The sequence below is a fragment of the Furipterus horrens genome, unplaced genomic scaffold (genome assembly GCF_987537825.1).
Source record: "Furipterus horrens unplaced genomic scaffold, mFurHor1.1.pri manual_scaffold_2, whole genome shotgun sequence".
NCBI classification, from domain to species: Eukaryota; Metazoa; Chordata; class Mammalia; order Chiroptera; family Furipteridae; genus Furipterus; species Furipterus horrens.
This window is the reverse complement of record NW_028327172.1, coordinates 22,889,411-22,907,033: the sequence shown is the minus strand read 5'-3', so window position 1 is coordinate 22,907,033 and position 17,623 is coordinate 22,889,411. Positions and strand designations below refer to the sequence as shown.

General features: G+C 41.8%; 1 protein-coding gene across 2 annotated transcripts in view; it reads left to right on the top strand.

The window, feature by feature from the left end:
- The window catches only part of ELP4 (elongator acetyltransferase complex subunit 4), a 223,004-nt gene extending 205,920 nt beyond the window's left edge, over nucleotides 1–17,084 (top strand). For both annotated transcript variants that reach the window (XM_090267603.1, XM_090267602.1), the window contains one exon: nucleotides 16,681–17,084. In XM_090267603.1, coding sequence (XP_090123729.1) covers nucleotides 16,681–16,812 — 132 coding nt within the window. In that variant the 3' untranslated portion in view covers nucleotides 16,813–17,084. The remainder of the gene's footprint in view (nucleotides 1–16,680) is intronic.
- The last annotated feature ends 539 nt before the right edge of the window (nucleotides 17,085–17,623 follow it).

The following is a 17,623-nucleotide window of genomic DNA, read 5'->3' as shown; positions in this document are numbered from 1 at the left end:
TTTGATGGGCTTTTCCCACAAATCATGCTTTCCTTGGCTTTCAGTGCCTCAAGAAATGTTTATGTATTTATAATGTTAAGGGCATAGAATATAAATGTAATCGTATGTATATTTTATTTCACTTAGATCTTTAAAGCTCAGAGAATTAACCCTCCATAACAATTACATAAATCGCTTTCCTTCATTATTTCACTGTGGAGTGTCATTTCACAAATCCCACAGGGTACATTCCCAGAGCCAAGGCATACCTGCTGACCCGGGTGAAAGCACCGCAACTTCTACTTGAACTAGAGTGTAAACCTGAGGCAGGATTTAGCCAATTTGGTCCGTGGGATTGTTGGATCTTCTGCATTTTCAGGGTCTTTCAGACCTCCTTGTAAAAAGATTTAGCTCCATGATAAAGCTAAGTGGTAGGTGGGGAAAAATTGCCACATGTAAAAGCACATGAGTTTTTAAAGAATTAAAAATAATCTCTATGAGAAATTAATCTAAATTATCTGTGCGGAAATTAAACTTAGCTCCTGTTAGCATTTCTGTAGAAACACACATTTTGAGTAAGCCAAATAAACAGACAATCCCTAAAAGTAGGCATAGTATTTTTATACTCACAAGTATAGTCCTCTTTTCAGATCATCAGTATTTTTTTCTTGCTTTATTAGCTTCATTTCCTTTATTTCCCATTATTCATGGAGAGATTTTCTAAGACTAAATGGATGCTCTGCTTACTTCTTATCTGTGAAGTCACTTCAGGGAAATAACTCTTTGGAGTTATGTCATCATTTCTGATCCGCGTCCCCCAGCTTGAGCTCAGTCTGTGGCTGCCCTGTCCCTGCCCTGAGGCATGTAGCGGGAAGGCTCAGGCTTTGCCCAGTCTGTCTACCTAGCTCCCTTTTGAGACTGGTGAGGAGGGAGGGCTGTGGAGGGGGGAGATAGATGTCCCCGGTGACTATTTGAAGTCCGTGTAATTTGTAACTTGGCCATAACTTTTTGTTCTGTTTCTTGCTTCTTTAATAAACTTTACATTGTCCTTTCAAAAGATCTTGCCAGTAGTAGTCATTACCACTGTACCCATCAGCACAATGAAAAATATTTGCATAGCTCTTTGGCATAGTGATGGGGTACCATAACTTTTAAGTGGAAATTGCGGAGGGGGATTTCAGGGTTAGCGTGCTTTCTGAAATCCAAAGGGAAAACAGAAGTTTTCTTTTATTTCATTTCAGAGGACTCTGATACCAAAAGTGGTTTTTTTTCTAAATTGTGCCAAGATTTCAGTGATGGATCTATAGACTTAAGAGATATTAAAATATTCATGACAACATTGCCATGCCACATACATATACAGGTGTACACACATATACACCCTCGTGTAATTGCACTTCTCAAATAACACTACTTAATACCACCTAGGTGTTAATTTAAGTTTGGAGCAAGTGAAATATATACCACCTAGAAGAGTGTAACTTTTTATCTGACCATGAGGAGTGGGAAAAAAATCATTGCTATAACTGATACTTTCTGATCATTGTGAAGTTTTTAAACAATCAGTATAGAGAAAGCTACATTTATTTCATTTTGTCAACCCAAAAACATACTACCTAACTGCCTTTATATTAAAGCTAACAGCACACATCAAAAATAATACCATAACCCTCAGTGTATATTGAACCGGTAAAAGAAGTTAGGGACACTTTGGCAAAGATGAAATATAAAGTTAATTTTTGTATAATTTTCTTTTCATTTCACATTCATACCAGGTAGACTTTGTCAAATACCTACAGTAAAGAAGAACTTGTTCATGCATGCAGAACAAAATAAAGTGAGATTAAAAGCTCCAGGAAACCAGCCTGCTTCAAAAAACCATTAAAATGTGCCTATCCCTCAAGCTTTACAAATGTGCTAATTGTCGTGTTTCAGTCATGTAAATATGTTTCAGCATAAAGTAACCAAGATTTCCTGTTCTGGAAGCACTGCTGTCTGGGGGCGTGTGGGGGTGGGGAGGGACGAACAAGGACTAAATAACACACTGTAATGAAACCTGCCTTTGGGCAGCACATGCTTCAGTTCTGAATGCCCAGAAATACTTCGCAGACGCTCTAGGCTGCCTAGCAATGGGGATTTCTAATTCTGGCTAGCTTGACAAAGTAAATACAACTATTGAACATAAGGCAGCTCCTAATAAAAAACAACAATCCCCCCCTTGTAAACACCTACATTTGGCCCCATTAAAAATTCTTTCTTCATACCCAGGAACTAGCAGACCCTTAAACGTGGGGGTCTCGAAGTAACTAAAGAGGAGTGGGGCAATGGAATGCTGTCAGGATGTTTTACATCGCCACCTCCACCAAGCCCGTCATACCCCATCTAGGCTTTTGTGGCATAAGGTTCTGCATACACTGTAGGACATTATGCAAGCAAACACACTGGCCATTATGCTCTCAGGACTCATTCGTGTGCAGCCAAAGGCAAACCAGTGTATTTTCATATGTGTACATATAGATATCATATGCAAAAATATGTGATTGCCACACTTCTAAGAGGAATACTTATCAAAACTTACCAATTTTGAAAGTGTTTTAGAGGTTTGATATTAATGTAATAACTTAAGCAATTATCTGATTTCAAAATTCCCTGATTTCTGCTTTTTTACAACTTAGAATTCACCTATTCCATATGCTGTGTAGCAGTCAGGCCTCTGCCAGTCCCTCTGTTGGAGAGTGAATCCGCTGTAGTTCTAAACTTCTCTAGGATTTGGGGATCAGCGTTGAGTTTACACACATTAATCTGTTAGCACTTTGCTTGCTGAGAAGAAGCCTTCAGATGATAGTAAGGGGAAAACATTAGTTTGAATTCTGGTGGACAGAAACACAGAGAATGGTACCCTTTGTCACTTCCAGAGTCGTTTCTATGAGCTTTAAAAGCCAAAAGAGGATAAAAAGGAATTCTCATCTAATTAGTAGTTTGAATTTATTTCTCAAAGAAGGTGTCTTTTTTTTTTTTAAGCTCCACATTCATATTTAAAACACTATGTTCCTAAACTATCTTATTATTCTGAAGTCACCTAAGAGGTAGTACCCAAAATATTGCTCCTAAAATGTTTCCTCACTCATCTCAGATAGGAAAGGGACTCCCAGGGGCAGAGCAGGCCCCAAGAGCCTGTGTGCAATGACAGTCCATCCACAGAAAAAGCCCAGTCTTCTTCCATTCACTGCCTTAGCCACTGTAGGCCCTAGATCTCAAGCATCTCTCAGCCTGGCCCCTGAAACTTAATTCAAATTCTGCACACTCTGGAGCTTATATGCTCCTGCCTGCATTGTGCGTTCCAGAGCCTCACAAGCCTTGGGGTAAGCAGCAGTTGTAGACCAGTAAAAAGGTTGCCCAGAGTGAGAGGCCCTGCCACACAATTAAGGAAAGATGAATGGAAGGAAGTCAGTGGGAGATAGGAGGAGTCTCATTTAGGCAGTGGTGCACAGTCAGGGAGGGGATTGTGGGACAGGCGGCGATGGCCACGTATGACTTGTCCGTCCCCTTCCTCTGTCCCAGAGAAGAAGCTAGTCAGGGCTGGGGAAAGACATCTTTCACAGTGTTTCTGCTGTCCCAGTTTAAGTAACAACTCACCTTATTCCAACTGTTACCATGATTTTATTTTTCAGTCTTGCTCATATTAGAGCACTACTGAGAATAAAACATGCAAAAGAGAAAAGGAGGAAGACAAAAGAAAAAGATTCTGCTTTTAATTTGTATCGACAGTATAACCATTTTAAGCAAAGTTCTCCAGAAATAATTTAGTTTGTTCTCTGTGGTGTGTGAAATAAGGAAGAAAAATAACATGGCTCTCCCACGTCTTAAATGTCTAAAAGTTCAGGAACAAAGGCACAAAAACATGGTGGTGTTCTTATTACTATGTAGTCCAAAAGATTCTGACTCACGTTTTAAGAGGATTAAGTTCAGCAAACTATCCCCACAAACAGTACCTCCAAAGTTTCTCCTCCTTGATCATTTCACACAGGGCCCAACCCCTCCAACTGCAATCTTCTTGTTGGGCAGCCACTGCTCCCCACGGGAAGCGGGGGCAGAGGGAGTACTGTGGGTCACTTAGTGGATAGAATGTTTGTTCTGAATCTGAAGAAAGGATCTAGAACAGCCAGTACATGCCACCTTTTGGAAAACTCTGTCTTTAAAAAATATATATATGTGCACAACAGTTGTTTTCTATTATTGAAAATGTCCATGTGTGCCCTGGCCAGTGGCTGAGTTGGTCGGAGCATCGTCCCATACACCAGAAGGTTGTGGGTTCGTTTCCCAGTCAGGGCACCTGTCTTGGTTGCAGGTTCGATCCCCAGCTAAGGTGTATATGGGAGATAACCAATCAATGTGTTACGCTCTCACATCCATGTTTCTCTCCCTTTCTCTCTAAAATCAATAAACATGTCCCTAGGTGAGAATTTTTTAAAAAGAAAGAAAAAGAAAGTGTCCATGCATGGTTTTGTAAGAATGTGGATGAGATGGCCCTGGTATTCATAGAAACACATTTGTATCACCCCCTTGTTACACTTTGCTCACTCACCACCACTCACACTCCTACACCACCTGATACCTACCTACCAAGCCAGACTCTTGGGGCCACTCCCTATTGGTTGACTACTCCAGAAGAGCTGACTTATCTTTCAGTCCTTCAAACACACCAAGCTTATTTCTGCTTTAGGGCATTTGCATTGTATTACCTTTGCCTGGAAACTTCTTTTTGTATGTCTTCACAGATCCCTTCATACATTTAGTTCTTAGCTCAAATGTACTCTGCAGAAAGGCCTTCATCAGTTAAAGTATTAATAGTAAGCAGCCCCACCAATATCATATCACCATGTTTTATTTCCTTAAAAGCACCTCTCATCACCTGAATTATCTTCTTAATTTGTCTGCTTGCCTGTATGTTAGCTGCCTCTCCTTGAGTTATGTAAATATCTGTGTATGATCCCTGTCTGAAGTTGTAAGGTCTTTGAAAACAGTGATTTGCCTGTCTCATTCAGTATTTTGTCTCCAGTGTTTAGAAAAGTTCTCACACAAAATAATGAATAAGAATGTGGACTTGGAAGCCAAACTGCATGAGTTCAAATTCCATTCCAATGTCCCAATGCGATATCACTTCTGCTTTTTCCAGACCTGGTCATGTGATCTACAACTAACTGAAAGGGAAGCACAGAAGTGAAGTCTTTATTTGCGATGGCTGTGTATCCAAGCAGTCTTCTGCTACAGGGATAAGGAAGAGTCCATATTCAAGGATAATTATCAGTCTTTGTCATAGTCCACAACGCTTTGGAGCCCAAATATCCCCGCACAGCCTTCCTACCACACATATTCTGCCTCTTCAGGAGTGAGTGGAATTTGAACTCATGCACTGTCTAGAAACTGCAAAAGTTCTCTGCCTGTTTGTAGGCCCAATTCTGCTCTCTGGAAGGAACTCCCTTGTGCGTTATCCTCTGTACCTCTTTAGGAAATTATTTCTTCTCCAGTATCATTCATGGCTGCATGAAGTTGCCATTGGACAGTCTGCTGTTTGGGGCAGTTTTCACAGCCCCCTTACTGATAGATCAGGTTTGGGGACTTCAGATTACTCCGGGGATTGAATAATCATAGACTTTGGACCCGGCTTATGGTTTCTGTGGCAATGCAGTTCCCTCAAGACTTTACAAGCTTCCCAGTCTATTTGCTTCCCTTCGATTCTGCATGCAAATAATCACAGCCCAAGAGTTGTCCAGGATTCACCTGTGGAAACAGAGCCTGTCTGATTATTTTAGGCAGAAGGAAAGTATATACCGGGAAATGGAGGGCTAGCAAATAATTGGAAGGACTGGAGGATACGACCACCAAACTGGTCTCCAGGGAAGCTGCTGCCTCTACCAGAGTCAGGAAGGTGAGGAATTGGGGGCCACCGCTGAAGCCGTTTCCTGGAAGTGCATGCCGCTATGGCTGCGGTTTTGGGTGACTGAGTTCCTGCTACCTCCACTGCAAGTGCTCCTGGTCCCCATGAAGCAAGTAACTGGACACTGAAGCTGGTCTCCCCTCTACTTCCATGAACAGATTAGATATAGATATAAATATATAGATACAGTTATATATGGCCCTGAACAGTGCTTGCCAATTACAGTCAAGATAGCTCCTGCTCTTCTATCCCACCTTCTCAGTCTCGTCCAAATACATCTAATTCACACCTTTCTTGCCTCTGACCAGCAGCCAGGCCCCTCCCATGGAAGCTGGACTGGACGCTTGTCCACCACAACTGTTACTGTTACATGGTAAGACTTGAGTCTGTTCTACCCATATCCCTCTTGTTATCTTATCAGTAACTAGCTAAAGCCATCTAAAATCATTGACTTGAAAGGGAAGGCAACATCCCTCGTCCAACGTTTATCTGAGACCTGGCTCCCGTTGTCTGGCCAGCCTCTCAGCAAGGGTATTTCGCCATGGCTTCAGGGCACAGGCATCTTCCATGATGCAGAACCAGTTGGGTGATCCAACCCTCTGAGGCCCCAGATCACCTGGCCTGTAGGCCGTGTAGATGGTGGGCTGCGGGCGGAGTGCCTCCTTTACCAGGGCTGTAGTGCCTTCTGTCTATTCTTCCAAATTCTGTAGCTCTAACCTAAGTCCCTTTTTCTTTTGTAAATAACTTTGTCAAAAGTGGCAAGAAGCAACTAACACACCAGTATTCATTTTGCCTAGACCCAGTGAATAGGAGGTAAGGTGTGCCTTCCAAGCCCTCCCAGGCATAACTAGGGTCACTAGCTTTCCAATCTGCAGTATCTCACCTCACTGCCCACCTTCCAACCCCTAAGCCAGCACATACTCAGGTCGCAGAATTCAAGTGCTCTATTTTCCAGGTACCAAGTTCTGTATAAGCAGGACTGTTATCCAAAGGTCCAAAGTTAGGCTGTTACTACAAAGATCCAAAAGTACAGTGGCTTAAATAATATAGAAGTTCATATCTCTCTCAGATAAAAGCCAAGTTTGGTGACTCATTAGACCCTAGACTGATTTTATCACCTTGTTGCGTCCTCCTCAGCCCATAGCTTATATTGGATGGTCCAGGATGGCTATTTCAGCAGCTACCCTCAAGTCCATGTTTCAGCAAGTGAGAAGGTAGACATTGGCTCGTCCTTAACAGTCATGAAGCCTAGAGTGAGAATGGAGATAAAGGACCATAGTTTTTATATGCCTACATATTTTAAAGTTATCAAGCCAGCAAACCATTAAATATGTTTTACCTTCCTCCCTCCACAAATATACCTTCCTAGAAAGCCAAGTCTAAATTTAGAATCAGGATTCCACCCCTGGACCTTTCCACACACAGAGCCGAGCACACGTGCATGGGGACAGCAGCCTACACATCCAAACCCTGTCCACACGCCACACATCCAGCCGTCCCTTGGCTACTCCTGGGGCCCTGGGTGTGCACACAGACAACACAGCCTACCCTCGTGGGGCGAACCTGGGGAAGAGGCCTTTGCGGGCTTTGTGGCCATTCGGACAGGGAGGGCTGAGGTGTGAATGCCCAGAGCATGCCCCATAAAGAAGGGTTCAGGCTCTAGATGGGCACGGCCACTTCGACCTGTAGCTTCTTACCCCGTGAGGAGGGGTGGATCGGGGTCCAGCCAGGGGCCCTCTTACCATCGTCAAACAGCAATTCTAAGGGAAAGGAGAATTAAATAGCACCTCCTTCTCTTTAAAAATCTGGCCCTAAACTTAACCACAGCATTCCTGCTCAAGGTGAAGTGACCAGAACTTAGTCACTCAGCCTCGGGTATTGGCAAGGGAAGCTGGGAGATGTCCTTCATTCTGGCAGGCCCTGCATCCCACTAATATTCAGAGATTCTTTTACTCATCGCAAAGGAAGAGAATAGACACTGGGAGTGAGCTAGCAGTCTCTGCCACAGACACATGCCTTTTCACAAATCACACTTTTGTTTAGACAAGCGAGTTCTTCGCAATCTGCTTTCAGAGAGGTGAGTTTGGAGGCAAGACAATACTGTCAGTTATAATTGACGGTCAAAATAATTGCACACCTGAGCATTTTTCCATGGGCAGCCAATATGTAATGTTCCAGCACTGAAATTTTGTCTAATTTTCAGGTCCATCAGTAAGAACCAAATGAATTTTCCTCATGTCAAAGAGAAATTTTTGTCATGTTATATATGATTATAACATTCAGTAAAACCAATTTTAATCTTAAACCTGAAAATGAATTGGATCTTAAACAAATAAAAACTAACCTAAAACCTGACCATGTTTTGGCCGAATTTTTTCCAAAAATACTCAGCTATTACCAAATGTATACCTAGCAATCCAAAAAGAACAAAAATTGGTTCTGGCATGGTTTCCTCTGGCCTATCATGTATGAGAACAACACAAAACTCACCAAGGCTAGGCAGATACATCTTCCTCATTGCAAAATTTTAACCAGATGTAGAATAATTGCAACATAATATTGCATTGTAATAATGTAATGTAAAGCTTATGGAATAATATAAGTGTAACCATGTAAAAATATAATTACATCAGCATATAACGCTAATTTTATTTTTTATGTAAGTTGAAGCAACACTCTAAAATCTTGTGAAGAAATAACAGCAATACTTTGATGATGAATATATCAAGCCTGCTTCATCTGTCTCCTCCCTTTATCTTCCTTCCTAGGCCACTGGAAGGAAATCAGCCTTTGCACAAAGGAAAGGGAGATCTCTCTTGTTTATGTGCAGAGCAAGCTGAACACTACTTTAGCCCCTGCCCTCTGGGCTATGGAGGCATCAGTGTGGATTTCCTTGGTCAGAAACTGAAAATGGAGCCCCAGGCAGTCAGCCATTACTCACACCTGGAGTATTGAATACTTCTAGAAGGTGATCCTTTTGCTATGACCCTTCTCAAAACTGTTGAGAAGTTGTCTTCCAATATCCATTTGCTCCTTTGTCCATAGTAATAAATTTGTTGGACATTTTTACGCATTTTAAAGCATTTCCCAGCCTTAGTCTATAGTGTGATCCATTCCCTCCCATTCAGAGCAGCGCCTCCTAACACAGAATATGGCCCCAGAAATCAGCAAAGCATCCTGCGGGTGAGGGCATCACACAGCTCCTGGAGAAATCTGGAATGGAATAGGATGCGGCGGCTTTTGTTACCTTGTTTCCTTATCATGTAAAGGGGGAATTCTTGTAAAACTTCAGTGGAGAAGCTTTACTTTCTAACTTTTTTTTATTTTTATTTTTTCAGCAATGAAAACATGTGCAAAAGATAGATTTTTAAAATCAGACGGACCCCAAACTGCCTCCTTAAGACAGCCATGCAGTTTTCCCTGGCCTGGAAACCAGGCACCTTGCATGCTCCATTTTCACTAGTGCCTGACTGAGTGGGAGAGAAATTGTTTAGACTTTTTCAATCTTCCCAGAAGCAAAGGCTGTGATTGCAGAGCCGCAGCGGAGGGCGACGTATGCTCAGACTCGGCTTAGTGACTGAGCCCTGCTGGCTAAGGCTGATATTCGGTTGCTGTTCCTTATAATCATGTTGGTTGCTTATAATTATATAACTATAATTATATTTGTAGAGTCACTTCTTGCCCTAATAAACTTGCTGATTTTTATCTTTTATACCATATGTATTTTTATGAACCACTTCAAATGCTTCTTTGGAACAAGAAAAGTATAAATAGTACAGTTCTTGATAGTTCATAGAGCACTTACGCATCTCGTTTAATCCTAAAAAGAGCCTTGTGAAGGGGGACTTCTTCCCATGTGACAGAGGGAGGGCACTGAGGCATTTTATTTGAGATCTCACTGAGAGTGAGGGACAGCGGAGGTATCAAACTGTCCCTGGCTCTCCCTGTGAAAGAACTGGTGTAGAATCTACATGTTCTAAACTGTTTATAAGATTTAGTGAAAACTGGCTACCTTTTTTTTTTTTCTCCAATTACAGTTGGCATATTATTGTTAGTTTCAGGTGCATACCCCAGTGATGACGCATTATGTAATTTACTAAGTGATCATCCCGATAAATCTCACACCCATCTGACACCATACATAGATATTAGAAAATTATTTACCGTGTTCTTTATACTGTACTTTACATCCCCGTGACTATTTTGTATCTACCAATTTGTGCTCCTTAATCTCTTCACTTTTTCATCCAGTCCCCCAAACCCCCTCCCATCTGGCAACCTTCATAATGTTCTCTGTATTTATGAGTCTGTTTCTGTTCTCCTTGTTCATTTATTTTGCTTTTTAGATTCAATTGTTGCTAGATATGTATTTATTGCCATTTTATTGTTTATATTTATCTTTTTTTCTTCTTTTTCTTAAAAAATAACCTTTAACATTTCATATAACAATGGCGTGATGATGATGAACTCCTTTAGCTTTCTCTTGTCTGGAAATCTCTTTACCTGCCCTTCCATGCTAAATGATAGCTTTGCTGGGTATAGTAATCTTGGTTTTAGGTCCTTGCTTTTCATCACTTTGAATATTTCCTGCCAGTCCCTCTGGCCTGCAAAGTTTCTGTTGAGAAATCATCTGAGAGTCTTACAGGAGCGCCCTTGTAAGTAACTGCTTTTCTCTTGCTGCTTTTAAGATTCACTCTTTGTCTTTAATCTTTTGCATTTTAAATATGATGTGTTCTGGTGTGGGTCTCTTTGTGTTCATCTTGTTTGGGACTTTCTGTGCTTCCTAAACTTGTATGTCTATTTCCTTCACCAAATTAGGGAAGTTTTCTGTCATTACTTTTTAAATTAGGTTTTCAACTGCTTGCTCTCTCTCTCTTCCCCTTCAGCAGCCCCCAGGTTGTGAATGTTGGTATGCTTCAGGTTGACCCAGAGACTCCTTACACTGTCCTCTTTTTTTTTTTAATTCTTTTTTCTTTTTTCATGTTGATCTGATTAGGTGTTTTTTGCTTCCTTATAATCCAAATCTCTGATTTGGCTCTCAGCTCATCTACTTTATTGTTTATTCCCTGTAAATTATTCTTCATTCCAGTTAGTATAGCCTTCATTTCTTGTTCTTTTTTATAGTGTGGAGGTTCCAACTAAGTTCGTTGAGCATCCTTATAACTAGTGTTTTGAACTCGTCATCTAATAGATTGCTTGTCGCCATGTTTTTAAGTTCTTTGTTTCTTTTTCTCCTCATTTTGGCAGCCTCCCTGTGTGTGTTTCTCTGTATTAGGTAGAGCTCCTATGTCTCCCAGGCTTAGTAGCGTGGCCTAATGTATTAGGTGTCCTGTCGGGTCCAGTGGCACAGCCTCCCCAGTCACCCAAGCTGGGTACTTGATGTGTGCCCTTCATGTGTGCTGAGTGCACCTTCCTCTTGTTGTTGAGCCTTGGTTGCTGTTGGCATGTCAATGGGAAGGATTTACCCCCCAGGCCACTCAACTGCAAGGACTAACTTCAACCACTGACCTCTGACACTGTGGAGGATCAGTTGTGCCCACCCCACAGAGCAGGACTCACTTCACTGGGGCTCTGGGGCCCACAGAGTTCACTCCTTGAAGTGTGGTGCTTGTGGCGTGGTTAGATGGTGGTGCTTCAACATGGTCTAAAGCTGTCCACTGGGTGCATTGGCTCCTGGGATTCTCAGGAGGTGCAGGCCAAGGTCAGCCACCATCTGTGTTCTTCCCAGAACCACCTCAAATGAGCTACAGAGTGATCTGCAGATGGCTGCTACTAGTGCTGGGCTTAGTGGTACCCAAGTGAGGTCAAACTGCAAACCAAAGCTGGCTGCTGCTAGTGCCAGGCCTGGGGCCACTTAGCAAGAGCTATGGGGCATGCTGAGACCAGATGCTGCTTGTTTAAGAGATTTTAGGAGAATCTGAAGCAAGGGCCAAGACAGGCCATTCATATGGAAAAGCCACTGGAAACATTGGGTGGGCAGAGCCTCAGGGAATCACCAGGGTGGGGCAAACCGTGTGAGCCAGGTTGATGGAGTCTCAGCTATGGAGCCTGCCTGCCTGCCAGCTCTGTGGGGTGAGGGCTCTCTGATGCGGGACACTTCAGTTCCTCCCATGATGTTTCCGGTGCCTTTCAAGCTGCTGCCCCAGAACTGGAGCTCAGAAGGAGTAAGTCCGAGTAAGTCTGTGCATGGGCCCTTTAAAAAGAACTGCCTGGGACCCCAGGACCCCAGAGGCCCTCCCTCTTCCTCGGCCTCAGTCCCCACTGGGTTTTTCCACCAGAGGTTATGGGGACTTCTCTTACTGGCCCTAGAACCCTGGGCTGAGTGGGGGGCCTGGTGTGGGGCTGGGACCCCTTGCTCCTTAGTGGGGACATCCCTCTCAATGGGCCATTCTGCATCTCCACTTCCTTTTACTAGTCTTAATGTGGCTTAATTCCCTAGTTGTAGAACTTCCACTTAGCCAGATTGTGGGCAGTTCTGAATGACGGTTGTTCTGTAATTTAGTTGTCTTTTTTTTTTTTTTTTTTTTTTAGAGGTGGGGGTGGAAGGGAGGGAGAAAGAGAGAGAGGAACATCCGTGTGTGGTTGCCTCTAGCACACCCCCAAATGGGGACCTGGCCCGCAACCAAGGCATGTGTCCTGACGGAATCAAACCAGCGACCCCTTGGTTCACAGTCTGGCACTCAATCCACTGAGACACACCAGCCAGGGCTAGCTGTGCTTTTGATGTGGTTGTGGGAGGTTCTGAATACCGTATTTACTTATGCCACCATCTTGACTGGGAGTCTTAAAATTCGCTGTTTTGAAGAAAAAAAGAAAAAACTGTTAGGAAGTATTTGGAAATATTAACACCTATTTCTGTGATTGCGGATAATATACAAAGTGTAACTGTTCAGGAAATGTGAGAAGCTTTTAAAGGATTCAAACAAATCTCTATTCATCTGCTAAGGGTTAAAATGTACTACATCAATTGTTTTCAGAAAACAAACAGTACCTGATGGTTTGGTCTTGGCATAATACAAAAGCTATAAATTGATTAAACTTATTTTAATGGGTATTTACCTGCAATTTGTCTCAAATCCAGGTGTAATCTAGATTCATTATCTTGCCCCTTCTGTATGGGGACCGTGAGTGCTGAGCACCGGCCTGGCAGGCTGAGGGGAGAAAAGGAATTAGGAAGGGAACTGTGGAGCCAGGAAATCCAACCCTATGTGCCTATAAGATATTTTTAATTGCTAACTCAAGAAGGAACAAAATATAGACAGTGTCTTAGCCCAACAAAGAGAGAGGCATACAGCGGGGGAAGAATCTCCAGGTCTGGCTTTGGTGTGGCACCTCCTCCAGCCACAGAGCAAAGCCCCTCTGTCACTCCTTTATTACGACCCAGGGCTTCCTCTGGGCCTTTTGGCAGGAGCTCCCCTAATCTGCGAGAGTATTTCACCAGCCTCGCTGTCTTCCATCTTGTATCACTAAAGAAAAGGGACCCATTAATCCAGAGGGATCGCTGCAAATCACCCAGGCCTCTGAGGGCAACTGGGAGTTCTCACACCTTTCCCAAAGCCCTGTGCCTACATTTTAGATGAGGCATTAATGGAAAAAACAGGCGTCCAGCCAGGTGTGCATCTCCTGCATAAGCAGCATAATCCCTTCTTTCCAGAACCGGGGAGTTGTGGGGGGGGGGGGGGCTAGATATGGTGGAAAATTTGGAAAAATTTCTATTTAAGATGTAAGGTACGAGAAAGGTGAATGCTTTGCTTTGGTTTACAAGGCGGAAAATAGTGTTGTTGTTGTTGTTGTTTTTGTAGTCCGATTTTTATTTAAACCATTACGCACTGAAACCCCAAGGTCTCAAAGTTCACATACCCCTGCAGCCTTGCAGCTTCAGCCGGAAGGAAGTCACCATGCTACACAGAGTATCCAACAGCAGAGTTTCTCAGAACGCAGATCTGGGGTCCAGGGCATCTAAACATTTACGTGTCGTGTGTAAGTGCTTTGGAAGCCTCAAAGGAGAAGTCCCTGACACACCTGGCAAGCCTGGAACCCGATCCCCGCTTCCTCCTTGCTGCTTCACATCACGCTGACATAGTGCACAGGGGGAAGCTCAGAAAGGGAGGAAACAAAACCCAGTGCTTGAGAATTTAGGCTGCAGAGTAAGCTCATTCAAGTCATAATCCACAAAAGCCAACAAAATCACACACAGACTCACATATGTCCAAGAGCCATTGGGCTTTTTCAAAGGACATGAGTATGTAACTGGCCTTTGCAATGTAGCATTTGGGTAGAAACATTTAATCACATCAACCAAACTCTCTGTGCTTAGACATTACACACAAATGGATATTTGACTTCAAAGCCATTCAACCTGAAAGATTTCCAAGCATGTCACATGTCACATTTAGTTGCCTTTGCTATGAAGGGCTTTCAGCCAAATGGCTCACACTCATCACCTAGAGAAGCAGAGGCAGAGAAATTTTTTAGCAAATAGGTAAGCTCCTAAAATAAATTGTATTATGCTGGTTCTGAATAAACTACACTGGTTTCCTCATTTAGATATCATAGTTGTTATAACCCCTTAACCAAATACGTCTTAAGGATACATGAGCTCTACTGCTAAGCCAATCACCATTTCTCCATGTCAGAATCCAATTCATTATTTAACACCTAGCCCATCTCTGTGAAGCTTTTCTCCTGCTCCCCTCCCCCACCCTGATTTCTGCCTTGTGCCTCCCTGCCTTTCTTGTAGACACAACTTGGAGTGCTCGCTATGAGAGTTAACTATGAGCTTGTCTGGTTCACGTTACTGGGTTGCAAGGAAAGGAGGAGTGTGGAAGGTGTTCTCTTCACATGTCCTTTCAAATGCCTTGCTTTGAGTAGATTCTAAATATTTGTTGACTCCAGGTGATTTCCTAAACAACCTGATCACCATCTGGCTTCACCCTTGTGAGGTCTCAACCAAAAGCATGTGCGTGTGCATGCGCGCGCACACACACACATTTTTTAATGGTGAAAGTTTTTTAAGTTTCAGTTAACCTTCAGATCATGCGTGCATCCTAGTCATTCTTCCTTTGCTCATTAGCAGTTACTACAAGATCTTAAAGAAACATTAAAACTCAGACATACAATTAAATGTGTCTTTCCCTCCTGCTTCCTCACATGAACAGTGATAGAGTTAGCACTACAAAGACATTCGTAGCCTCTGACTTTAGAGTCACAGGCGTCTTTTAATTCCTGAGCCTTTCATGCTTTCATTTCTGCCTGAAATCCTTCGTGGGCCAAACTAGGGTATCAATAAATGAAAGAATGATTTAAAACAAAGAAACAAATATGCCTTTATTAGAGCTTTTTTAGCAGTCAAGAAATAGATATTTAATTACTTAATATGTGACAGGCTGGGTGCTAAGGACACAAATGAATAATGCTTTATGAATATTACTATCTGGATTTTACAGCTTTTCTTGACCTTTTAAGACATCTTTGTTGATCAATATATCTGTATAACAGTGTCTCTCACCCTAAGTGCATGGACATTAAAAAATAAGTACATACAGGCAAACTGAAATCAAGGAAGAATGTTTTCAAGAACCATTTTTAATGTTTTAAAATATTTTGATCCTTTGCACACAGCTTGTGTTTACATGACAGTAAACAAGCCTTTTTTTCAGAAAAGAAACTTAGCCAGAGCATATGCTTGAGGATCACAATATTTTGACCAAAAAAAAAAAAAAAAAGGTTCTACCCTTTTTTGTCTTAAATTATTTTTCATATTGGTGTTTTTCAAATGAAGTGTTTCAGATAGGTTGTCTGCAGGGCAGTTCACCTCTACAAGGCTCCGCTTGGTCGTCAGTGGGGGGCCCCATCCTGCCGGACTTACCTTTAGCTACCCACACCCACCAGTGCCTCACACAACAGATGTGTTCCTTTGAGTCTGGATTTTTATGAAACAAATCATGTGGGTTAGGAGCACTGGTAGTTAAAGGAATTTGATAGAGATCCTTTTGAAAACCTAAAGAGATCTTTTGGAATATGAATATATCTTCCTAATTGTAGTAACTGTTGTGTGATTATGGCCAGTTCTAAGTCACCCTGTACCTGGAGGAAAGCAGTGAGCACAGGGAGATGTTAAAAACTACGCTATACTTTTGAAAGCATGACCCAATGTCATGCATAGAAAGAAACCTACCAAGACCAGCTGACTAATCTGAGCATATGAAAAATATTGACCCTTTGATTGGTATCACTTTTTTTCATTATGTCAACATTTACGGAAATTGTAAGTTCCTAGAGAAAGTATGGCCTTGAAATACAAGTCTTCAGCTAAGCTTAATATACCAAGGGAAATGGGTGTTTGTAGGAATCCATAATTGCTGAAATGCTATATTCAGTTGGAGCCCTGACAGAAACAAAACAGAGCCAAAAAACAACTCTGCCATCATTGTGTGATTTTTTTTTTCAATTGTGCTTTTATTTATACACTTACATGGTTTTATTTTTACCTAAGTAAGAAAAATCTTAATATGTTTAGGTTTGGAATCTGGAAATGTTCCACTGAGATTCCTGGTCCAGTTTATGTAATGGCTGTAATAGTGAAATCGAAGAGTGGGGTGATTATATTGGGCTTCAGTCTGAAGAACTGTTTTAGTAGGAATTTCATATGCAAGAGTAAATGCTGATCAACAGAACATAATATTGTATCCTGAAGTGTGCTCACCAAAGCAAAATTAATTTTTTCTTTCTTTCCTTCCTTCTCCTGAAATCTTCCGCCATAGCGGCTGCATTTGCCTCCAGACTTGTCAGACACAGTGAGCCGCTCAAGCAAACAGGATCTGGCAGAATCCGCCAGGCTGCTGGGCCCGGGCTGTGGCATGATGGCCGGAGGCAAGACGCACCTGGACTTCTAGCGATTCCTCCTTAGTCGTTGCATGCAGAATTATATGACACTCTAATTATGATTGCTAATGGCTTATGTAAATATTTTTCTTAACGATTTGACCCTCCAGTTCTTGGAAAACACAGGATTGCTAAATGGGGCCACCATTCTTCATTTCTTTTAACCACATTTTTGTACAGAACTAGTACAGCAGAAATGCTTTCATTTTAAAATTTGTTTTATGCTTTATCTAAGGATAATAGGTAATTTTATTTTTAAATAAAAACCAATAAACTGTCAAAATTTCATGATGCTTTCCAGTGTTCATTAGTGTATGTGTATTAAGGCACTTAGTTCATGGTTTAAATAGTGCATGTCACAGAAGGTAGCATATAAATCATTATGAAATTCAAAATTGCATATGAAAAACATATTTCCTCTTTATTTCTGAAGAAGTCACTTGCCACCAAAAATGCTAAGGTTTTTAAAACATTGAAAAATTTGTTTGCTGATATATGAAAACTAGTAAAGTAAATTTGCATTTATGCATCTGTTATTAAATTGATGAAGACAAAATAACATTGGGATTAAAACTCTATTAAAGATAATTAGTTTGCTATAGTAGTTAATAAATATAAAGAACTTGAGTGATAGAAAGCATAGGAAAAGAAGTTGATGGTCTTCTGTTCAGTAATCCTAATCAATTGAACTCAGCACTATGAAATTATGTCAGCACACATTATTCAGGATTGAAATTCAAACTGACAGCTACATTAATGCTAGAATACTGGGAAAAACATATATTGAAGCTGGTGAGAGATTATTAGAGAACATAGGTTTGA